At 39.2% G+C, this 19,201-nt stretch overlaps 1 protein-coding gene across 1 annotated transcript in view; it reads right to left on the bottom strand.

Moving 5' to 3' along the window:
- The window catches only part of LOC101156593 (ETS domain-containing transcription factor ERF), a 30,271-nt gene extending 13,651 nt beyond the window's left edge, over nucleotides 1-16,620 (bottom strand). The window contains exon 1 of the mRNA XM_004074274.4: nucleotides 15,925-16,620. Coding sequence (XP_004074322.1) covers nucleotides 15,925-15,946 — 22 coding nt within the window. The 5' untranslated portion in view covers nucleotides 15,947-16,620. The remainder of the gene's footprint in view (nucleotides 1-15,924) is intronic.
- Nucleotides 16,621-19,201: the final 2,581 nt, after the last annotated feature.

Raw genomic sequence — 19,201 nt, 5'->3', positions numbered from 1 at the left:
TAACTTTTTGCTAGCCTGTTTGGTGGCTAAAAAAGAACTGGCAGCACCAATCATATCAGTTTAGTGTGGTATTTGGTGTATGTTGTTGAGTTTTTATGTACTGCTGAGACCAAAGCAAGTCAGACTTCAGGATCCAGTAAAAAAATATCAACTTCAATCCTCAGAGACAAAGGAAGCAGCAAAAATCTGCTCACTGGGCTGCAAAAACTGCCTGAAAAGATTGCATTCTGTGTCTGCAATTTACAAGCGCAGTGTATATTAGCAAAGGTCAAGAACGACTTAACAGTAAAATCCCATCTATTTGATTTCATGAAAAGTGTAAATTTAGACAGGTATGAGCTCAACAAAGAGTTTAAGGCCATGAAAAAAACAGTATGTTGTATGGACTACATAAAAAGAGATAGTGTATGAATAACTCAAGCCTCATTTCCTCTTCTAGACAGTTTTACAGCTCCAAGCTGAGATTGGAGTCTTTAAAATTTCTGCATGAACGTTGACAGCTTTGTGGGTATCATTCAGTGTCACCAAACTAGTGTGTTGATAGTTGTACCAATTATAAACAGGTATTTCTTTTAGGGTTGTGCCGATGGACGATACCATCGTCCATCGTGATGGGTGACTGACATCCCGATGGAGAGACACCCTCGTGATGCCACGCCCCCGCCACGCTGCGAGTCGACACCATAAGCCGCGGTTACATGTGAAAAATATCTTGACCGGATCAATGGTCGGATTAGAATCTAACCGTGTACATGGTTCCAGACAAATGTTTTCAGAATATAAAAAACGTTCACATGGCTCACACTTTCGGTCGGAATAAATCATTCGCACATGCGCAGTAGGGTTTGAAAAACCAGAAGCGGATATCAGTTCCGCCGAGCGGCTATTTTTTTCTCAAACTTTATTGAATGTAACAATTCAATACAAAACAATGTTGCCGAGCGGCTTTATACATTGATATGTCAGCTCGGTAATATACAAGACGATCTTCTAAACGTGCTTTTAATAATGTTACGATTATTATGAAGCGCCTTTTCGCTTGTTTTAATTTTAATCCGTGTGGTCATTGCTTTTTCTGTTGAAAAACGGAGCCGGAAAGAAGCCAGAATTAGCAGTATGCTGACACGGGCTAACAACTATAGCTTTGGGTGGTGCTGCAATCTGCATCTTGGCTGCATGTAAACATGTGAGAATAACATCAGGTTTTATTTAGTCGAGACACGACTCGAAACACAAATCCATGTGATTGTTTGAACGATTTCTAAGGACTGAGCGGCCTTTCTGCTTTGAAGCTTACACCGCCCCAAAGCGCTGTGTGTGTGGTCACGATGACGATCCTCTGCTCAGACACACACTTTTAGAGCCGGTTCTGAGTTCGGTAGCCCGTTCCCCTAAAGCTGTAAGTCCGCGCTCCGCCGGTCCACTTGACTAGTTAAGTGCGGGAGCGGACCATTTCTTTTCTAGTTTGTTTTTTACTTCCCTCAGTTTATACTGGATAATCGCGGATGAGTCATTAGTTGGGAAATAAAATAAATAAAGTAAAATAACGAATATCAATTATATAAGAACGAAATATTAAAAATAGCCCCCCCCCCCACGACGATACCATCGTCCATCCCGACGGTTGACAGCAAACATCGTCAACGGCCAATTTAAGGGACATCGCCCAACCCTAATTTCTTTGTATCTGATAGTGAACATTTGCTATTGAACCTGACCAGATTTTTTTTCTTGGCTTAAATGGGTGGCATAGTTCTCGATAAATGGGTTCAGAGAAAATGACTTTAAAAAAAGTTTTTAGTCCTTTTCTTCATAGTTAAGTGTTTACTTCAGGTAACAGCCCTAAATGGCTAATTAAATGGCACATTGTGCCCAGATCTGCAATGTCAAGTTCAATGTAAAAGCAAAGAAAACCTAAATGAAGGAATTTTCGAACTTCCTGAACAGTTTTCTAATAAAGTAGAGTCAGAATGTATCTAGTCTATACCACAAGATTTGGAATTCATGAAGACACCAAATAAAACGACTATTAAACCACATTATAACGTCTCATGTTTTTTTATACACAGAAAGATAAGAAATGCCAGCGCGCTGTGACAGTTGCTAATGGTCATCTGAAAGCAGATTACTAATAGAGTACAAGTGCATGAGTCGTAGTTTGGACAATACGGAGGTTGTCATTGGGGAAAGGTTACTCGCTGTGACACAGAATACATACTGCTTGATGCTAGGGTCCTGGAGAACATTAATAAAAGAAGTGCTCAGCTACAAAAACACCTTTCACTTATAGTAAAGTAATCATGCTACTATGAATCGAATTTCCAAAGGTGCACAACACAGGTTAGTATGGAGAGGTAACTGGGTTCATGCGTGGGTGCACAAGCACACAGACAAAACACAGGAATAGCAACCATGTCCAACTCATGCGTATGTTGCAGATGTCTCTGCTGACTCATAGCTTGTTCGTTTGCCGTTCAGCTTTCGCAGATTCCTCATTTCTCCCCCTCAACATCATGGCCATTTATTTGCTTCTTTTCCCTTTATTATTGTCCTTCCCTCACTTGGCCTTTCCAAAGAAACTCAGTCTCCTAGCAACAAAAGCTTTTAGCTCTAAAAATAAAAGGTGGAGTCACGACAAAACAAAATATCCACTTACGGAAACTTGCTTAAAGAGTTTTGAATTTGAGCGCAGATTCAAGGATGTAAACTGCGATGCATTATTTGTTTATGGGTATAAAACTACTGTATTGGTTTTAAAAGGTATAATAATAATTCTTATCACAAAACAAAAACAGATTTGGCCAAAAAAACATTACTTTGCTTGAACTGTTTTAGTAGAATGACAATTCAAAATCCTAGGGAGATGGCCTTTAACTCCTGGTTATATGAATAAGATTTGGTTTACACCAATGGGAAGTAACAAGGGCAGGGATGAACAGAAAAGAAGAAAGTCACTGGTACTCAAAGATTGGGGTTATACACCTCTGATTGAGTCCTTGGTATAATCTGTGCAGCCTCAAAAGAACTTAATTTTCACCCCAATAAATTGGTGTTAGATTGAAGCTAGTGCTCACGCCGATGCTTGGTTAGATCCACCAAGGAGCTTCAAGGGGAAAAAAAGTGTTTTCCACAAACACTGAGACAAATGAGCGATGTCAATACATCCCATGTTTTCGAATACATCTACAGAGACAGAAAAAAATTAAATAATAAACAAGTCAAAGTTTATTGTGCCCTCAAAAGTACTGCTTACATCCTTGCAAACTTGTTCCAACATTCACAACTGGGTAAGTCATAATTTTATTCCTATCAATAAGCATCAGTTACCAAATGCAAAGAATGACAGATAGGATTAAGAATAAATAATGTAATTTAAGATGAATTTATGATGCAATCACAATCCTCAACTGTTCACATAACTATATAGAGTGATGTAAAGTGGTTCTTTGCTTTGGCCTGTGAAAGAGCAAATGCTAGTGAAGATATTTCCTCTAAAGCCAGAAACTGGTGTTTAAGTAGTGAAAAGCCAAAGACTGATGCAAAGTCCGACTCTGAAACTAGCCCTGGAACTAGCTTGGTGTATTTGAATACCTGCTTCTTACAACCCATCAGTTGGACCATGCTGTGCTCAAGGCACCACAAGGGGTTGACTGCTTGTAGTCTTGGCTCCACTCAAACTCAATTTACAGTCAGTACCCAAGCACAGCTACTACATACTCCAGTACAGCAGGGGGCAGAGTTACCTCCCTCTACTGGCTGGAAAATCTTTCATGTCTTCTGCAGTACTATCTCGTTTTGAAGTCTAGGGAGCACAACACACCTATGCAGGACAGGCCAGTAGTCAGAGCCCGAGGCTGGCATTAGACAGTATAGAAGTACTTAAGGACCACATACTTTAGCACAGCCCAATTGGTAAAGTACAACAGAAGTATTTACATAAGTTTGGTGATTAAGACAACCACATTATACTTTGCATGTAAAGACTAAACTAGAAGGAAAAAGTGTTAGAAGAAAAAAATATGAACAATGGGTTAGCTATTTTAGCCAGAATACTGCTGAAATTTCCTTTCTCCTAGGAAATTTTGCTTTATTCCCATCCAATGACGGGATATCCCAGATCCTTTCTTGGTGCAGTCAAACGGGTTTAAGACTCACAGATGCTGTATTTGGGGTAGTTCTATGCCCCACATTTTCATGGCTCTGCAGATGAAAGTTTAGATCTGATGAAGCTATTTTACTATTTCTCTGCAGTCATACACCACCTGCGCAGTCTTTTCCAAGAGAAACAATCTGCAAGCACAATCTGTGGGTGAGCCAGTTTGACATGCAGGTCTGCTTTGTGCCTCTTACATCACAATAGCTGGAATATCCCCTGTAATGGGTGATTGGGGTATTGTAAATAGGGTCCATAGCCACTGAAACCAAACACAGCCTCCTCCACAAAAAACTCCCTCCCTCTAAAAAAAAGAAAAAAAATAGTTTCAGTAACATACCTATCCATCTATCTCCCATTTTTTCCCTCCCTTCCTCCTATTCTTTAGAGGATCTATATTTAGCCAGTGGAAAGGTCAGTCTGTGTCTGTCTGCAGGCTAATGATCCTGGGGCATGTGGAGCCACACACAAAAGGTAACGGAGTGGGCTAAAAGACCCCGGACTGGCAGACTGCTGAAATCTGGTTGGTGTTTATCAGAGATGGGATCAGGACAATACAGAAAAGCAGGAAATAAATGGGTACACAGAAGGAAATGGGGATTCTCAGATGGGCGTAAACAACACTGCTATGTTCAAAAAGCAGTTTGGGGGGAGGGGGGGGGGGTCTCACAAAACACAACTTGAAATGTAAAGTTGAGTTTCAAATTCGACTTATATTTTCCAAAATAAATCCAAGTGTGTGTAAGACGTGTTCTGAAAATGAACTAGTTTTTGGTGATTACATTTTAATCATATACACAAAACTGTCTGCTTTCTATGTTTGCTCTTCAAACCTAAGTGTCTCTTTGCGACACTTAAAACTGTTTTAATGAGGAGGGATGAACCACAAACTACTGTTTTAACAACAGTCTGCTCCAAACGGAGCTAATCTCATAATTACCCTGAAAGGATGCAGGTCAGATAGAAGGAGCCAGCAGCGTCAAGTCAGGGAAGAGGTAAGAGATGAGGAAGAACTTGGGTGGAAGAGTAGAGATAAAACCCAAAAAATAAAAACTGGAGATCTAAAAGAAAGGACTTTCGTCTGCAGGTGAACAACATGAACCCTTACTTTAGCTCTCACATGATCTCATCATTACATAAAGCTTAGAGAGACTGATAAAGTTCAGCCTAAAAATGTTCAGGACGAGAAGATGAGCTCAATTTTTATTTCATAGAGAACTGTAATTGTATTCCTTTCTAGCATTGTGCATATTTAGAGTAAAAATGTTTGCTTTATCCTGTTTCAGGATAGGAAGCTACTATAGTCTGGAATTCTAAAATGAAGCCAGACAGAAATCTGTCGCGTCCTGGAAAAGTCCAAAATACCTTTAAGTCAGCCAAGACTATGATTACGAAGCTCCTGGATTTGTTTATGTTTGTTTTTCTTTATGTGTGAATCCCACAGCCGGTCATATAGAGACAAAGCTGTAGCTCCTACACGGGATTCCATTTTAGCTGATTGCATTCTGATTTCAACTTAAAATTGTGTCCTCCCACTACCAACATGATGACACGCTCAGCTGCTAAAGGAGCATTGATCAGAAACTCAAATCCAACACCATCACATCATTAATGATCTCACAATTCAGGAGCCTATTTCTTCTATTCTGTGGAGCTTGAGCCAAAGTGTAACGCATATTATTTGCAGGCCTATTTTCCCGGGGGGGAAACGCATGCAAATACACATGCCCTGGAACTCGTTTGCGCTTGCTTTTCTTCAAGAAAATGAAAGCTCCCTCAGTACATTTAACTCTAATGAGCTCCTGGCAGCTTGACTACGAACCAGGAATTTTTTTTTGCCTACATTTAGAAAGGGAACTCAGCGTATGGACTGGAAAAATGGTTCTGCAACAACAGTATGCTGGAATAAACAGTTTATGTCACTGTGCTGTCACTTATTCCAGCTGCAGATGTGAGTTGAACAATCTGTAGTTTTTTTCGGCTTTTTTTTTTTGGGGGGGGGGCAAAATGAGGCCACAGAGGACAGACCATTGTCACCTTTTAGATATAGCATCCAAAAAGTCAGGGTGAAACCTTACAGAGTGAGGTATGAGGCTGTGAATAAAGAAAAAAACAAAACAACAACTCATGCTTAGTGGTGAGAATCTTGAAATTGGACCTGTTCTTCATTAATTGCTTGAAGTAAACCTTTTCCAATTCCAATTGTGCTGCAGAAAACTATGACTGTGGCACACAAAATATGATCAAAAACAAAAACACAAAAAGGTCCATTTCCATCATTTAAAAAAGAGAGAAAGCATCATCTTCCATAGATGTAGATCACATGTGTCAAACTCAAGGCCCGGGGGCCAAATGTGGCCCTCCATGTCATTTTATGTGGCCCGCAAGAGCATAAAAGGCATAAAAGTTTTTAATTTCCTAAAACAAAAATTGTTGTGTATTTATTCATATCCAGGGGGAATCGGACTGGAAATATCGGATTGGGCAACATTAGGACTTTAACGCCGTCAATATAACCTAACGTGACAGAATCAAATTTAAAAGGATTTATGTTAGAGTAACAGGCCAACATATCTATGCAACTGTAATTGTCACTTTAAAAAGTTAGAATAAATAAATAATGAGTTCTTCAACATTAATGAGTAGTTACATTTATTTTTCATTACAGTTAGTTACATGTATAAGTTATATCTGGCCCTTTGAGGACAACCACTATGCTGATGTGGCCCTCGGTGAAAACGAGTTTGACACCCCTGATGTAGATAATAGTCACGTATATCAAAAGGCCCACAAGTGTTAGGTGATCCATTAAAAAGTGTATTGTTTCACAATAAAGAAACCAAAATTGAAATATTCTTCACACATAACTAAGGATTTCAGAGCAGAAGTGGGAGAAAAAATAGTCTAAAATCTGGCTTCTGTGGTTTCCAAATGAGTCCAACAAGCAGCAAAGAAGCCAACAATGCCAAATTGTGTGATCTCAAGTATTGGATTTAGCCACATGAGCACAAGTGTTCATGAGTAAATGCATTTAACCACACATATAAATGTTTCAGGTGTCTCCACAGCTCAAAATATAAGAGAGTAGACAACATATTATTATTTTACTCTATGACAATAATCTTAATCGTACACCTCCCTATTTTTTATTTTCTTTTTTGCTAACAGAATAGACTGCACCCAACAACAACACAAAAATGCAGTTATACATTTTTTTTAAAAGGAAATCTTAACCTTTTTTAGGTGACAAAATCTTAAGTTAAATCACCAAACCAAATCAAACTGACTGTCAAATGAACACATCTAAGCAAAATGACTATCTGGCAAACAATAGGTTAAATATAAGCACCTGAGCGTGAGTCAACAGCAATTTTGTAACAACTGGTTAATTATTTATTACAACCTTCGGAATAATCAATAATTCAGGGCATAACTGGACACTTTCTATGACGATGAAACAAGCAGAAAATATAAAAATAGTTAAATTAAACTTAAGTAATTAGTGGAAGACCATCAATCATTCTTTTGATTTTAGTTTGTTGTGTTGATAAAATGAAAGCACGCAAACACAAGATGATTATGTTTTTGTCATCATATTCAAGAATTCAGGAAACACAAAGAGTTCATTATATCTGTACTTGCATAAAGAATACAATAAATTTGATATTTTTGAAACTAAACTGCAACAAACTTTAATAGCCAAGAAGTTCATTCATTCTGAAAATACCTACAATAGTAAATACAAAAATATGAAACATTTTAAGAGTAAACTTACAATCTTGCTTGTGTGAACTAACAACATTTAAAGCATCAATAAAGCAACCTTTTCACAAATTTTGATTAAGCTGTTAAAAACAATAAGAACAATCCCTTATCTGAAGGTAAAAAAAAATCCCTGTTAAGAAATTACTGAACATCACATTTGACTTGGAACTATCTAAGCATATCATCAATATTCTCCTGCAATTTTAATTTCCTGCCCTATCTTTTTTGAGATAAGGAAATTTCTACATTTAAAAAAAGGGAAAAGTTTATAAGTGGCACAAAAAATGTTCCAAAGTTAAAGAACAAATAGTTCAAAAATTAGTTAATGCTTGATAAAATGGACTAATTTAGATACAATGGCTTCAGCTTTAGATCTCCTAATGGTGTTTCATCTTTAGGAGGCGTAACTAAAAAGTAACACAAACAGCTCCCTAAAACCTACCTTAACTGAATGTCTGGTACGTGTTTTTGAGTTTCTTTACTTTGGGCAGCAATACCGATAACCCCAACCTAGAGAATAAAACTGTAAAGCATTCCAAAGCAGTTCTACTTGACCCCCCCCATGAACATCGACCACCATGCACAGCTCCAGATAAGCCCAGAGGCTCTGCTATAGCAAAACTCTGCCAATAAATGGAGGCAACCTTTTCATGTAGTTTGTTCTCAAATTAGACACAAGTTCTTCTTCAGGTGCCAGAACACTGCGGTTCCAACCGATGGATTCATGAATTGTAATGTGAATTTCTGAAAATGCTAAAGATGGCAAACATGGGGCTTTCTACAGGAAATTTGCTGGTGTTAGTCAGCTTTTCCTCAAAGCCACCACACTCTTAATTCTTCTATTGCATTAAACACAGATCTTTCAATGTGTAGACAGGGTGGCTCGCTTACTGTGTAAAAACATTTAAGACAGAGGCACGGTGGCGTCACCACAAGGAGCCTGCAGCCCAAATGAGCACAAAAAGCTCACAAGTTGCAGTGAAGAAATAAAAAGAGTATGGCAGTGTGTGTGTTAATGCAAGACAGATATCACCCATTTTGGTGGTGCGTGGGGGGCCCAGACTCTTAATAAAATGGGGATGCTGTGAGGCGGAGAGATGAGCAAATACGTTTCAGACGAGCTGATTTTTCAGATCTAATTTTCAGATTTCAGTCCAATAGAAACTAACACGGTCACAGACTCTGGGTTTCCAAGGACCTACAGGGACGCTTGATTGTTTTTATGGATTAGGTACCACATCTAAGAATGTCATGCATCTTAAGAGGAAAAGTTGAAGCAGATACTCTTTTAAATGAGAAGTTTTTTTGCACTTTGAACGATTGGTGGACTAGGTCAGATTGAGTAGGAATTGCAGACAAATGTAGTCTTTGATATCCTGCATGCACACCAAATGCAATTCGTGTAGGAAAGTTGGCTAAATTAAATCATAAATCGATATAATTAAGCAATGAGAATCCCCATGGTGCAATTTGCCACCGGCTGTAAGTTTCAGGCAGCGTACAAGTTCGACAGGTCAGAAATGGTAAATTGAAATATTTGTACTTTGGTCAATTTTCATCTTGTGTCAACCAATCCGGAACTCTGCTTTGGAAATTACGTGTTGACGATGTGATAAGCTGGTGGAGTCCAAAGACCAGATGAAGGAAAGGTTCTTCATGTTGTATTATGGTCATCACTAGCATCACGATGATTTTTCATATTTGTATTGAGCAAATAAAAATGTTCTCTCCTTTTATCTTTCATTTTCTACTTCCAAAGACTAATGGGGACAGCGAGTCTTTAAACTGGGCCGCAGACAGACAGACGTACCGCTGATAGCAGCCATCATCCAGATGCTGTTCCATCCGCTGATGGTGAACCTGGCTGTACTGGTAGCAACTGAATGTTTTCATAAACCCAGAAAAAAAAAAAAAAAGAAAAAAAACGAAGCTGCATATTTCCCAGCAGTACAATAAATGGTGCAAGTGCAACTGTATGCTGCCAAATGGATCCATTTTTCTTTAGAATTTTTCAGCACAAGTACATATAGAAAACGTTAAACACAACAGCTGATCAGATCCCCTAAGGTTCCTGACTTAATTATTCCCGCACACAACTTCCATCCTCAGTTACAAATTAGGATGTTAGAATGGTTTGAAATCTTAAACGGACCTTGCTGCTTTTTGTGTAAAAAAACCCCTACAATTTTGCTTATGGATATAAATAACTTTCAGCACAAACAGACATAAGGTACATTACTGGGGCTGCAACAGGAATCGACAGAATGAGCAACATTTTCAGCTGTGCTGTTTTTCTGACCTTCACAAAATGAACCGCACTGAATTTTTCAGAACCAAACACTTTTTTTTAAGAAGATTGTGTTGCGTTTGTTGTTGAATTATGTCCACAGCCTCAGCTCCCAGGCGTTAAGAAAAAAATTAGGCACTGTTTAGCAGTTGGTATATATTCTAATGTAATAATTAACCAAGTGTTTTATTTTAAGTAACCAGACTATTATTAGCTCAGGGATGAAAGTCTGAACAACCACAAAACCACCTTTTTTTTTACTGTAACCCATTGGCAGGACTCCTCTGAGCTGCTTTTGAGGAGGATTTTTAAAAACCTTCCCACCAACTGCATAATTATAAAACTATTTCTTTTCACATACAGATTATTTTTTTAACTAAAAACATTTTTCATACACAGTAAAGTATTTCAGTGCACATCTTTCAACCATTTTACTGCACATTAGTTCAAATTACTTGGTCATCTGTTTTTTTTTTTTAGCAAATTAGAACACCCCCCCCCCATTGTTTCTTTTATTTTTGTTCAAGAATTTTAAGAGTTAAGGTAGCGACAACGCACCAGCTGAAAAAAAGACAAATCTAAAAAACAAGAACAATCTGTAAAAAACTGTGAGACACTAAGCAACATAACTAGAGCTTCATTCAGTAGAATGTACAGTTGTAAGCACTGATCAGATATCCTCAAAGGGGGAAGTTTACACATAAGTAATTCTTAAGTGTGGTCTCCAAAAAGAGTGCTGCAGCCGGAAACCCTGCATCCTGTCAGGTGTCTCTCATAGGTTAGTCCTGCAGCAGAACTCTTCCTTATCTGTTCACTGGAGTGAGTCAGTTCCACTTCATCTGCTGCTTCTTTTTATCAACCCTCACAGAGCTTCCACAGATTCACTCAGTCATAAATCCTTATAGATACTGAGCTGACAGACTCAAAGATAGTTCGAACGACAAGCACATTCTTTGGATTTAGGCTCTGTTTCAGAATCGTCTGTTTGCAGGACTGACTATGCTGTCGTCTTTATTATTGTTGTTTTTTTAGGAGTCCTGCTGCACTCAAACACTAAAAACATTCAATCGATGACAGAAACGTCCATCACAGGGAGAAAAAACTCCCTTATCAGTGCCTGAAAACAAACATGTTTGTGATAGAGTTAGGCATGGACATGCTTTAAAATGAAACATTCAGAAGCAATCTAGTGTTGATCTGAAAAGTTCAGATTTTTTCTGTGTATACAAGCCACTGTAGGCTGAAGCAGACCATCACTTAGAGCAGGGGTCTGAAACCTTCAACATTTCAAGAGCCATTCGAGTCTGTCTTCCTGACTACAACCCAGTAGGATCCACAACATCTGACTTTACCCTTTACAAAAATAAGACACTGCTTTGTTTTTATGTATTGTTACTAATATAATAAGTATAAATCAAAGATTGCCTTTTTGCAGGAAAAAAATAAATACCTTTAAAGAGAAAATAGCCTCTTTTTTTATAAATATGAACAGGTTTATAACTTAACAGTGGTTCAAATTACTTCCTTTCAAAATAAAAAATTCCCTGTACTGTATAAAATTGGTCCCCAAACCAGAAGCTTAAAAATATGAACCGCAAACTCCAGCCCCGTTTGGACCGGTCCGTGAAAATATCGCTTGACTTTAAACTGGTCTGTGGCCCGAAAAAGGTTGGAGACCACTGCCGTATAGGATTATCTCAATGCAGTACATGTAGAAGTAGATAGTGTAGTGTCAGCAAAAAAAAATGCAATTTGTTTTACTATAGTTGGTGAGTCTCAGCCAAAAATTTGTAAATCAAAACTAAGTTAGCCTTAACGTATTTTCAGACAATGAACCACACTTTAAATTCTTGATTATTTCAACAATAGGAAATGATGAGGTCATCACCACGTTGTTGTTGTTTATATCGTTTTTGTTGTTAAAAGTTCTGCATATGGTGCGTGATTGGAACCATAATAAACACATTAAACACATTCATTTTTGCTGATAACTGCGACACAGTGCCCCCTGCTGGTTCATCACAGCGATGATCAAAAATCCCACACAGTCACAGCTCTACATGAAGCTGTGGAGCCTCAGGTTGCAGACCCTGACTTAGACTAAAATAACTATAAAACATGTTGAAGGGATTTTATTATCCCCAATCTACCCAAACAGACACCTGCAATGTAACATCACTAAATCCCTCTTTCTAATGGAATTCTGGTATCAGAGGATAGATGCTGGTTTACAGTTTTACTAAAATATATACATTTCTTCTGCAAGATCATCTGTCAACATAACCTGTAACCTGTTTTTTTAAACTAATCCATCGGTGTGGAAGTTTATAACTGCAGATTTCCAAAGCGACCATTAGTCTTTCCAATGTGCGAGACTTTTGGTATTTGTTTTGCCAGCACGGCCCACATCCAACAACCTGTTGCCTAGTGTCTAAGCTTTGCACGGGTCACCAAAGCCATCGTACATGCACACTTCCAGGAAAAGAGGCCTCCTGTAACATCAAGAGATGATCACTGCGGCGCTGACCTGTGCTGCTGCTCGACAGCACACCAGAGGAATACTGACGTCATGCCGCTGCAGATTTTCCAGGCTCTGCTTGCCTGGGCTTGGCTCAACAGTAATCAGGAATGTGATCAGGTCAGGCTCTGGGTCAATCTGATCACTCACACTAACCACATAATGATAGGAAAACCTGGGGGAAAGTACATCCTGTAAATAGTTTTAGCGCTTTAATTGTTCTTCTCTCTCCTTTTGGGAGAGACTTTGGGGGAGGTGCACATTTTTCCCCCTAAAGGGGGATTTGTTGTTTTTTTTATTCAACAGGCTGATGCTGCTGAGCAGCAAAGGTTCAAAAGTCATGTGTTTACCACACAGCTGGTTCTTTGAACAGTAGAAAACACAAGATCAAACTAGTTCAGTTTTGCCTGTTTGAGTTAAAAGCCATGGGGACCCACAAATCCACCAGAACCTCCAAAAAAGAAAGAATAAAGCCTGTAATTCTTTCCCTTTTTCATGGTGACATCAAATCATATAGACACTGCATCCCAAAAAACAGACTGCAAAACCACATCAATGTACATCTGTCACCAGCACCTCTTCTTAAACTTTCTTTGACTAAAACAACTTGGCCCGACTTGTGTAATTGTGCTGTCTGTTCTGCTGCCAACAACAGCGTTATTCAATTTCTCTGTGACACAGAAAGAAGAGACAATGCCAATGCAAGCTGACAATGGGAGTATTCATGTTTACGGCATGGGGGTCATCAGCTTTGGTCTTCAAGATCCAGCATGATCAGGTCTGTTACACCCAGCTCCTTCTCAAGCAAACGGTCGTCATCGAGGTCATTGAAACGCCAGTGAAACGCTCACTTTGCTGCAACCACATCAGCTGTCAGGTGAAACCACACTAAAAGATATATGGACACGCACGTGGCTGGAAGTGTGCAGGCATGCAGACACACTGAGGCACAATGCAGCCCCAGTAATAAACGGGAGCCCTGCCCTTAACACCAGCTAATTGCTCATGTATGGCTCCTTTCACTCCATCCAGGCAAAAACGCAACAAAGCCAGCTAACTCGCCAGTCCTGCCTGCCTGCAGCCGTGACGTCTCACATGTGGCGCGTTGTTGTATAAGGAAGAACACAAGCGGAAAATCGGGAGCTTGTGCTGATGATGCCAGACTTCTAACTTCCTCATGGGAACAAAGTGGAGTTTAACCAAACTTTTTACTGTCAATGTAAAGCCACATTTGCATAGAACAGAAATAAAAACAAACCACAAAAAGAAAATCAAGCAAATTTCCATCTGTTAAAACGGTACAGGTGCCATTTCACGTCAGTCCTTTCTCGCCAGCTTTTTTTTAATCCCTAGGAACAAAAAGTTGATCTGAAACGTAATGTGAATGCAGAAAAACAGGAACCACTGAGAGTGGCTTTCACTTAAAAGCGTAACTGTTGTCCGTGTTAAGTCGTGCAAGACTTGCATGAGCTAAGATAGCAGAGAAATATATAAATAAATCAGACAGTTATCCAGACAGTTATCCTGCTACATTCTGTCACAACTAAAAGATTGATCTAGTTTGACAAAACGCTGCTAACTTTTATCCTATTTGTCCTATAACATAAGAAGTTTGGAACCACATAAATATAACACTGTTCAATAATTCACAGTGTAACAGATGACTTTTGCACATTTTTGCACATTGTTACCCATTTGTAAATAGTCTTTAAATTATAACACCTTATTTGTTTACATTAATGCTACATTTTTGTTTTTTATATTATTCTATTTTCTCTTATGTTTACTTGCTACGGTAATGCACAAATCTCCTGCGTGTGGGATCAATAAAGTCCTTCTGATTCTGATATAAAAAACAAACTGATCTTAGGTTGAAATGTAGTCAGTCTTAGACTTACATTTTAAGTTTCACAGAAGGTGTTAACACAGTTCAACTAGAGATGAAAAAGAGAGAGAAAGAGTTATCTAGGTTGTTCTGATTATTAGCTCCAAAACGCTGTTTTCTAGATCATGGAGATCTGACCATGGCCATCTAAACAAACTGTGCACATTGTTACCTTGGATCTACACAGATAAAACGCCCACGGAGTGTAGAGCTACAGAATACACACCCCTGTATAAAAAAAATGGTGTTCAGGTTATCTATAATAGTTTGGACCATAAAAGGTTTCAGAGGTTATATTATAAATTATAAGGTTGTGGTGTGGCATTCCCTTCTTTAAACATCCATTATGGTTGTTGGATCTGTGCCTGTCTCTGATTACTACAAAACACTACAAACCAGACAAACTTTTGAAAGCACACAAAAGAGGAAAACTGTGATCATTTTAATGAAAATGACAGTCAAGGAAATGTTTTTGGAAAGTTTTTAACTGTAAATCCCACAAGTTTTGAGGAACCTTCTCAAGTTGCGTGTCAGGTTTAAGCAAACTAAAAAAAGAAAGCGGAAAGTAGAGGAAATACAGTGGAAAAGAAAACTAGTTTTTGTCCACAAGGAAAACATTTTTAAACATTATAAGATCAACCAGCATGTGATCTAAGACAAAAAAAGGACCTTACATGACATTCTACTCGCCAAATAAAACTTGAGATCACTTTTTATTTCTCAGAGGATTTTATCATGAGAATAGCAATAATTACGTCTAAAAAATGTTTTAATTGCGCATGGATGAAAGCCAAACAATAAAAAAAGTCCTATCTGATCTTTCAAACGATTATCTTTGCAAGATTCCTAATTCAAATCAGTTGAGTTCAAATTCCTGTTTTGCTTAGAATATGGGGAAATGTGATAACTGGTGGCAATAAACAGAAACTTTTAAAAAATATATATTATTTAAAATTTGCAATCAGAGAGCTCAGGACAAGCTCCGGGAAATCCACTTTACAGTTGTCCTTACTCTGTACTGCAACTTGTTCTATAATAACTTATTTTTTACTGTCTATTGTAAACGCTTTCTCCCTTAAAAGTAAAAAAGATAGCGTATTTTAATTGTAAAACTGGGTTGTAGTTTGTAAAACTAACTGTAAGCGACCAAAAGACCAGCCGCAAGCATGGATTCGCTAAAGCGCCATGCATTTGTCACACTTTCCGCGAGCCAGGAGTTTGTTAGCATGCTAAGCGGCTAGCCGTCGTTATTTTTATTTTTAACAACACGAATTAAATTCCACAAGTCAACTTTAAAGGTGCAACAATTGACTCACCCGTTTCTACCGGCGTTTTCATCTCTGTTGGCGTCTTCGAAGAGCCGCTTGGCTCACTTTTCACGTCGACTGGTAACTTTAGATGTTGGTTAGCCTTTAGCCCCGCTAGCAAAGAGGCACCCCACTCCTCCCTCCGATGTTGTTCTGACGAGCGGCTCGTTCGGAGGAACCTGACTCGATCGAGAGCAGCTCGGTCGGAAAGTAAAAAAACAACAAAGAAAACTAGCCGCTAGGTTGTGATTTGAGATTAGTTTTTATGACCAAAGTTTGTTTTAAAAAGTTTCTCCCAAAGAAATGAACTTCGTGACTTGTATACTATAAGTTGCCCGGAGTCCTCTTGGGGGGAAATCCAGTCGAGCGGGTCTGAATAGCGCAGGTCAAAGATTGGTGGAGTCACGCTGGCGTTGGAAGGTGTTGAAGCGACGGAATGCGTGCAGTTGAGGGGAAAAAATAATGTAGTTGCTGCAGCGATGTGCCATGGTTCAAGCGCTCCTTCGCGCCATCGTCCCCGCGGCAGCGACGCATCAGGAGGAATAAAAGTACCGAAGACCAAGTCGCTCCTCTTGTCTGCCCCCTCTTCCTCCGGCTCGGAGTTTTTCTTTTTCCACTCACTCAGTCACTTCTTGTTCTCTCATCCCCCCTTCCTCCGCCGGGGTGTCGTGTTTCTCTCTCCTCCTGCCACACGGGGCCGCCCACGCCGACCCATGGAGGGCGGGAGAGGAGGAAGAGAGTGAAGAACCGAACGCCCACCTCATGACAAAGATCGTCTATAATTCAAGACTTATCTATCGCATTCATGAACATTTTGACTCTTTTGTTTTACTTAAATATTCCTTTTATGTCATATATATTTCATACATAGCTTAAGCGGCATAGGACGTTATAATCTTAGTAGAAAAGCGACCACATAGTTTAAAAAAAACTTTTTGTTTAATAATCATTAATTGTAGTCAATACTGAAACTTAACATATTGTTTATTACTATTAATTAAAAAAATATAGCACAAAACAAAATAAAAGAAACACATCAAAAATATTAAAGTCTCACTCCAATCATCTTTGAAACTACTGTAGAGGGAATCCCAATGGTATTTAAATTATGATAATGCCGTTTTTGGCCAAAAACAACAACAACAACAACAACAACCTGTGTCTAGTGAATGGATGCATCCGAATGGAGCGGAACAAGGAGCTTCTGGCTTGCCGTAGATTTGAACTCACACCAAGCCTTCAAGCTTTTCCCAACAGTATTTGTTTGTCTGATCCTGATTCACAACAATGTGAATACTCAGAAAATACTCAGAAAGGCAATTTTAAGATTAATGTTCTTTATATATGTTCTCCACCATAACAACAATTGCCACAAAAACATGTTAAAATGCCAAAAACACTATTTTTATTGGAGTGGGTCTTCAACCTAAACTGTAAACCGAGTAAAAACGAACAAGTGAGTATTAGGCCAAAAACTCTTTAGGATCAAGTGTGACTATTGTATAAATGTAGAACCGTTTTAAGTTTGGGGGCTTACAGCATTGCATCTTTTTTTGTTTATTGTACATTATGATTTTTGTCAACTTTACACAATTTTTGAATACAAATGGCATATACTCATATAGTGCCTTAATACATTTTAGAAGGCCAAAGCACTTTACAGACACTCGTGGATATACACTGATGGTGGCTCCCCTGCCTAACACTAACGCCAACCTAAATAAAATGAGCCATCTGGGGTTCAGTGTCTTGTAATTTTATTTATTTTAATGCTGCAAATCTCTACATATCTACTTTATCAAGTGTTTAAAATTGCATTTGGCAGTCACATTTTCCAGTATTATTTTACTTTCTGTAGCTACACGTTAAATTATGTTCTATTCTATAAAGGATAATATTGGCGTATATGGCTGTGTTTGTTCTGAAAGATTTCAATTGCACCGAAAAATTGTTCCTGGAATCATAATTGGAAAAATGTGTGGTTTCAGTCGCAGACGTCATCTTCACATTGATAAACGATCTTTGTAAAAGGAGACGCCGCTCGCTCCTGGAGATGCCGCCTCGCTCCCGTTTGGCGCGTCACGGCGTTGCTGTGGAGACCCATCATCGCCGCGGGTGACAATAGGCGCCGTGTTTACCTGTAAACTGCGACAGCGAGGCAGCCAAACCGCCGCCACTCGCCGTTTAAAAACTCGTTGAAGGAAAGGAAAGTCTGGTTCTTCTGCCCTGATGACCGCATCATCAGACATTTACATAGACTGTCATTTAAAAAAAGGGTCGCCTGTAGCTCCTCGGGCTCGGCGGGTTAATGGAGTTTCATGTGCTCACATAACACACACCCACGACTGTAACCATTCTCCTCACTTCCTCCGCTCAAGAGCCCTTTAGCGTTTCCATCAGCTCCTGGAGACACAAGAGGGAGAAGTACTAGAGTGGGAGCGCGTAAATGGAGGGCCCAATCTCGTGTCCCAAACCCATTCATCACTTATCAATCTCTTAAAGTGTGGGAAATTAGTCAGTGGGCGAAGCATCAAAACCGACACACACACCATGGAAACTGATGTCCCAAGAAGACAGAAAAACTGCTTTGCCACCTCCTCCCATCCTTCACAGTTTTTTTTCTTTTAACCCACATTGTTTTCTCCTCCTCTAGTGTTCAGCTCCTCTTCTTCATCCCACTAATAAGTTTCTTCATAATGCCAGAACACAATAGATGGAGTTTAGACACTAGTCATCTATTCTACATTCTGTTTTCTTCAAGTATTTGGGGCAGAGAGATAACATGAAACAATATTTTCTCTCTCTGGAGTACATCTATTGTTTCTTTGTTTTTTTGATGATGTTCTCCCAAACTTCTATAGATTTCAGGAAATTTAAAGGACAGGCCAAAATCATGTGATTTGAATTATTCCATCCATCCGTCCATCCATCCATCCATCCATTGGTCCATCCATCCATTGGTCCATCCATCCATTGGTCCATCCATCCATCCATCCATCCATCCATCCATCCATCCATCCATCCATCCATCCATTGGTCCATCCATCCATTGGTCCATCCATCCATTGGTCCATCCATCCATCCATCCATCCATCCATCCATCCATCCATCCATCCATCCGTCCATCCATCCGTCCATCCATCCATCCATCCATCCATCCATCCATCCATCCATTGGTCCATCCATCCATTGGTCCATCCATCCATTGGTCCATCCATCCATTGGTCCATCCATCCATCCATCCATCCATCCATCCATCCATCCATCCATCCATCCATCCATCCAT

The sequence above is a fragment of the Oryzias latipes genome, chromosome 11, assembly GCF_002234675.1.
Source record: "Oryzias latipes chromosome 11, ASM223467v1".
NCBI classification, from domain to species: Eukaryota; Metazoa; Chordata; class Actinopteri; order Beloniformes; family Adrianichthyidae; genus Oryzias; species Oryzias latipes.
Note: the sequence above shows the minus strand (reverse complement) of the source record. Positions and strands in the feature narration are given on the sequence as shown.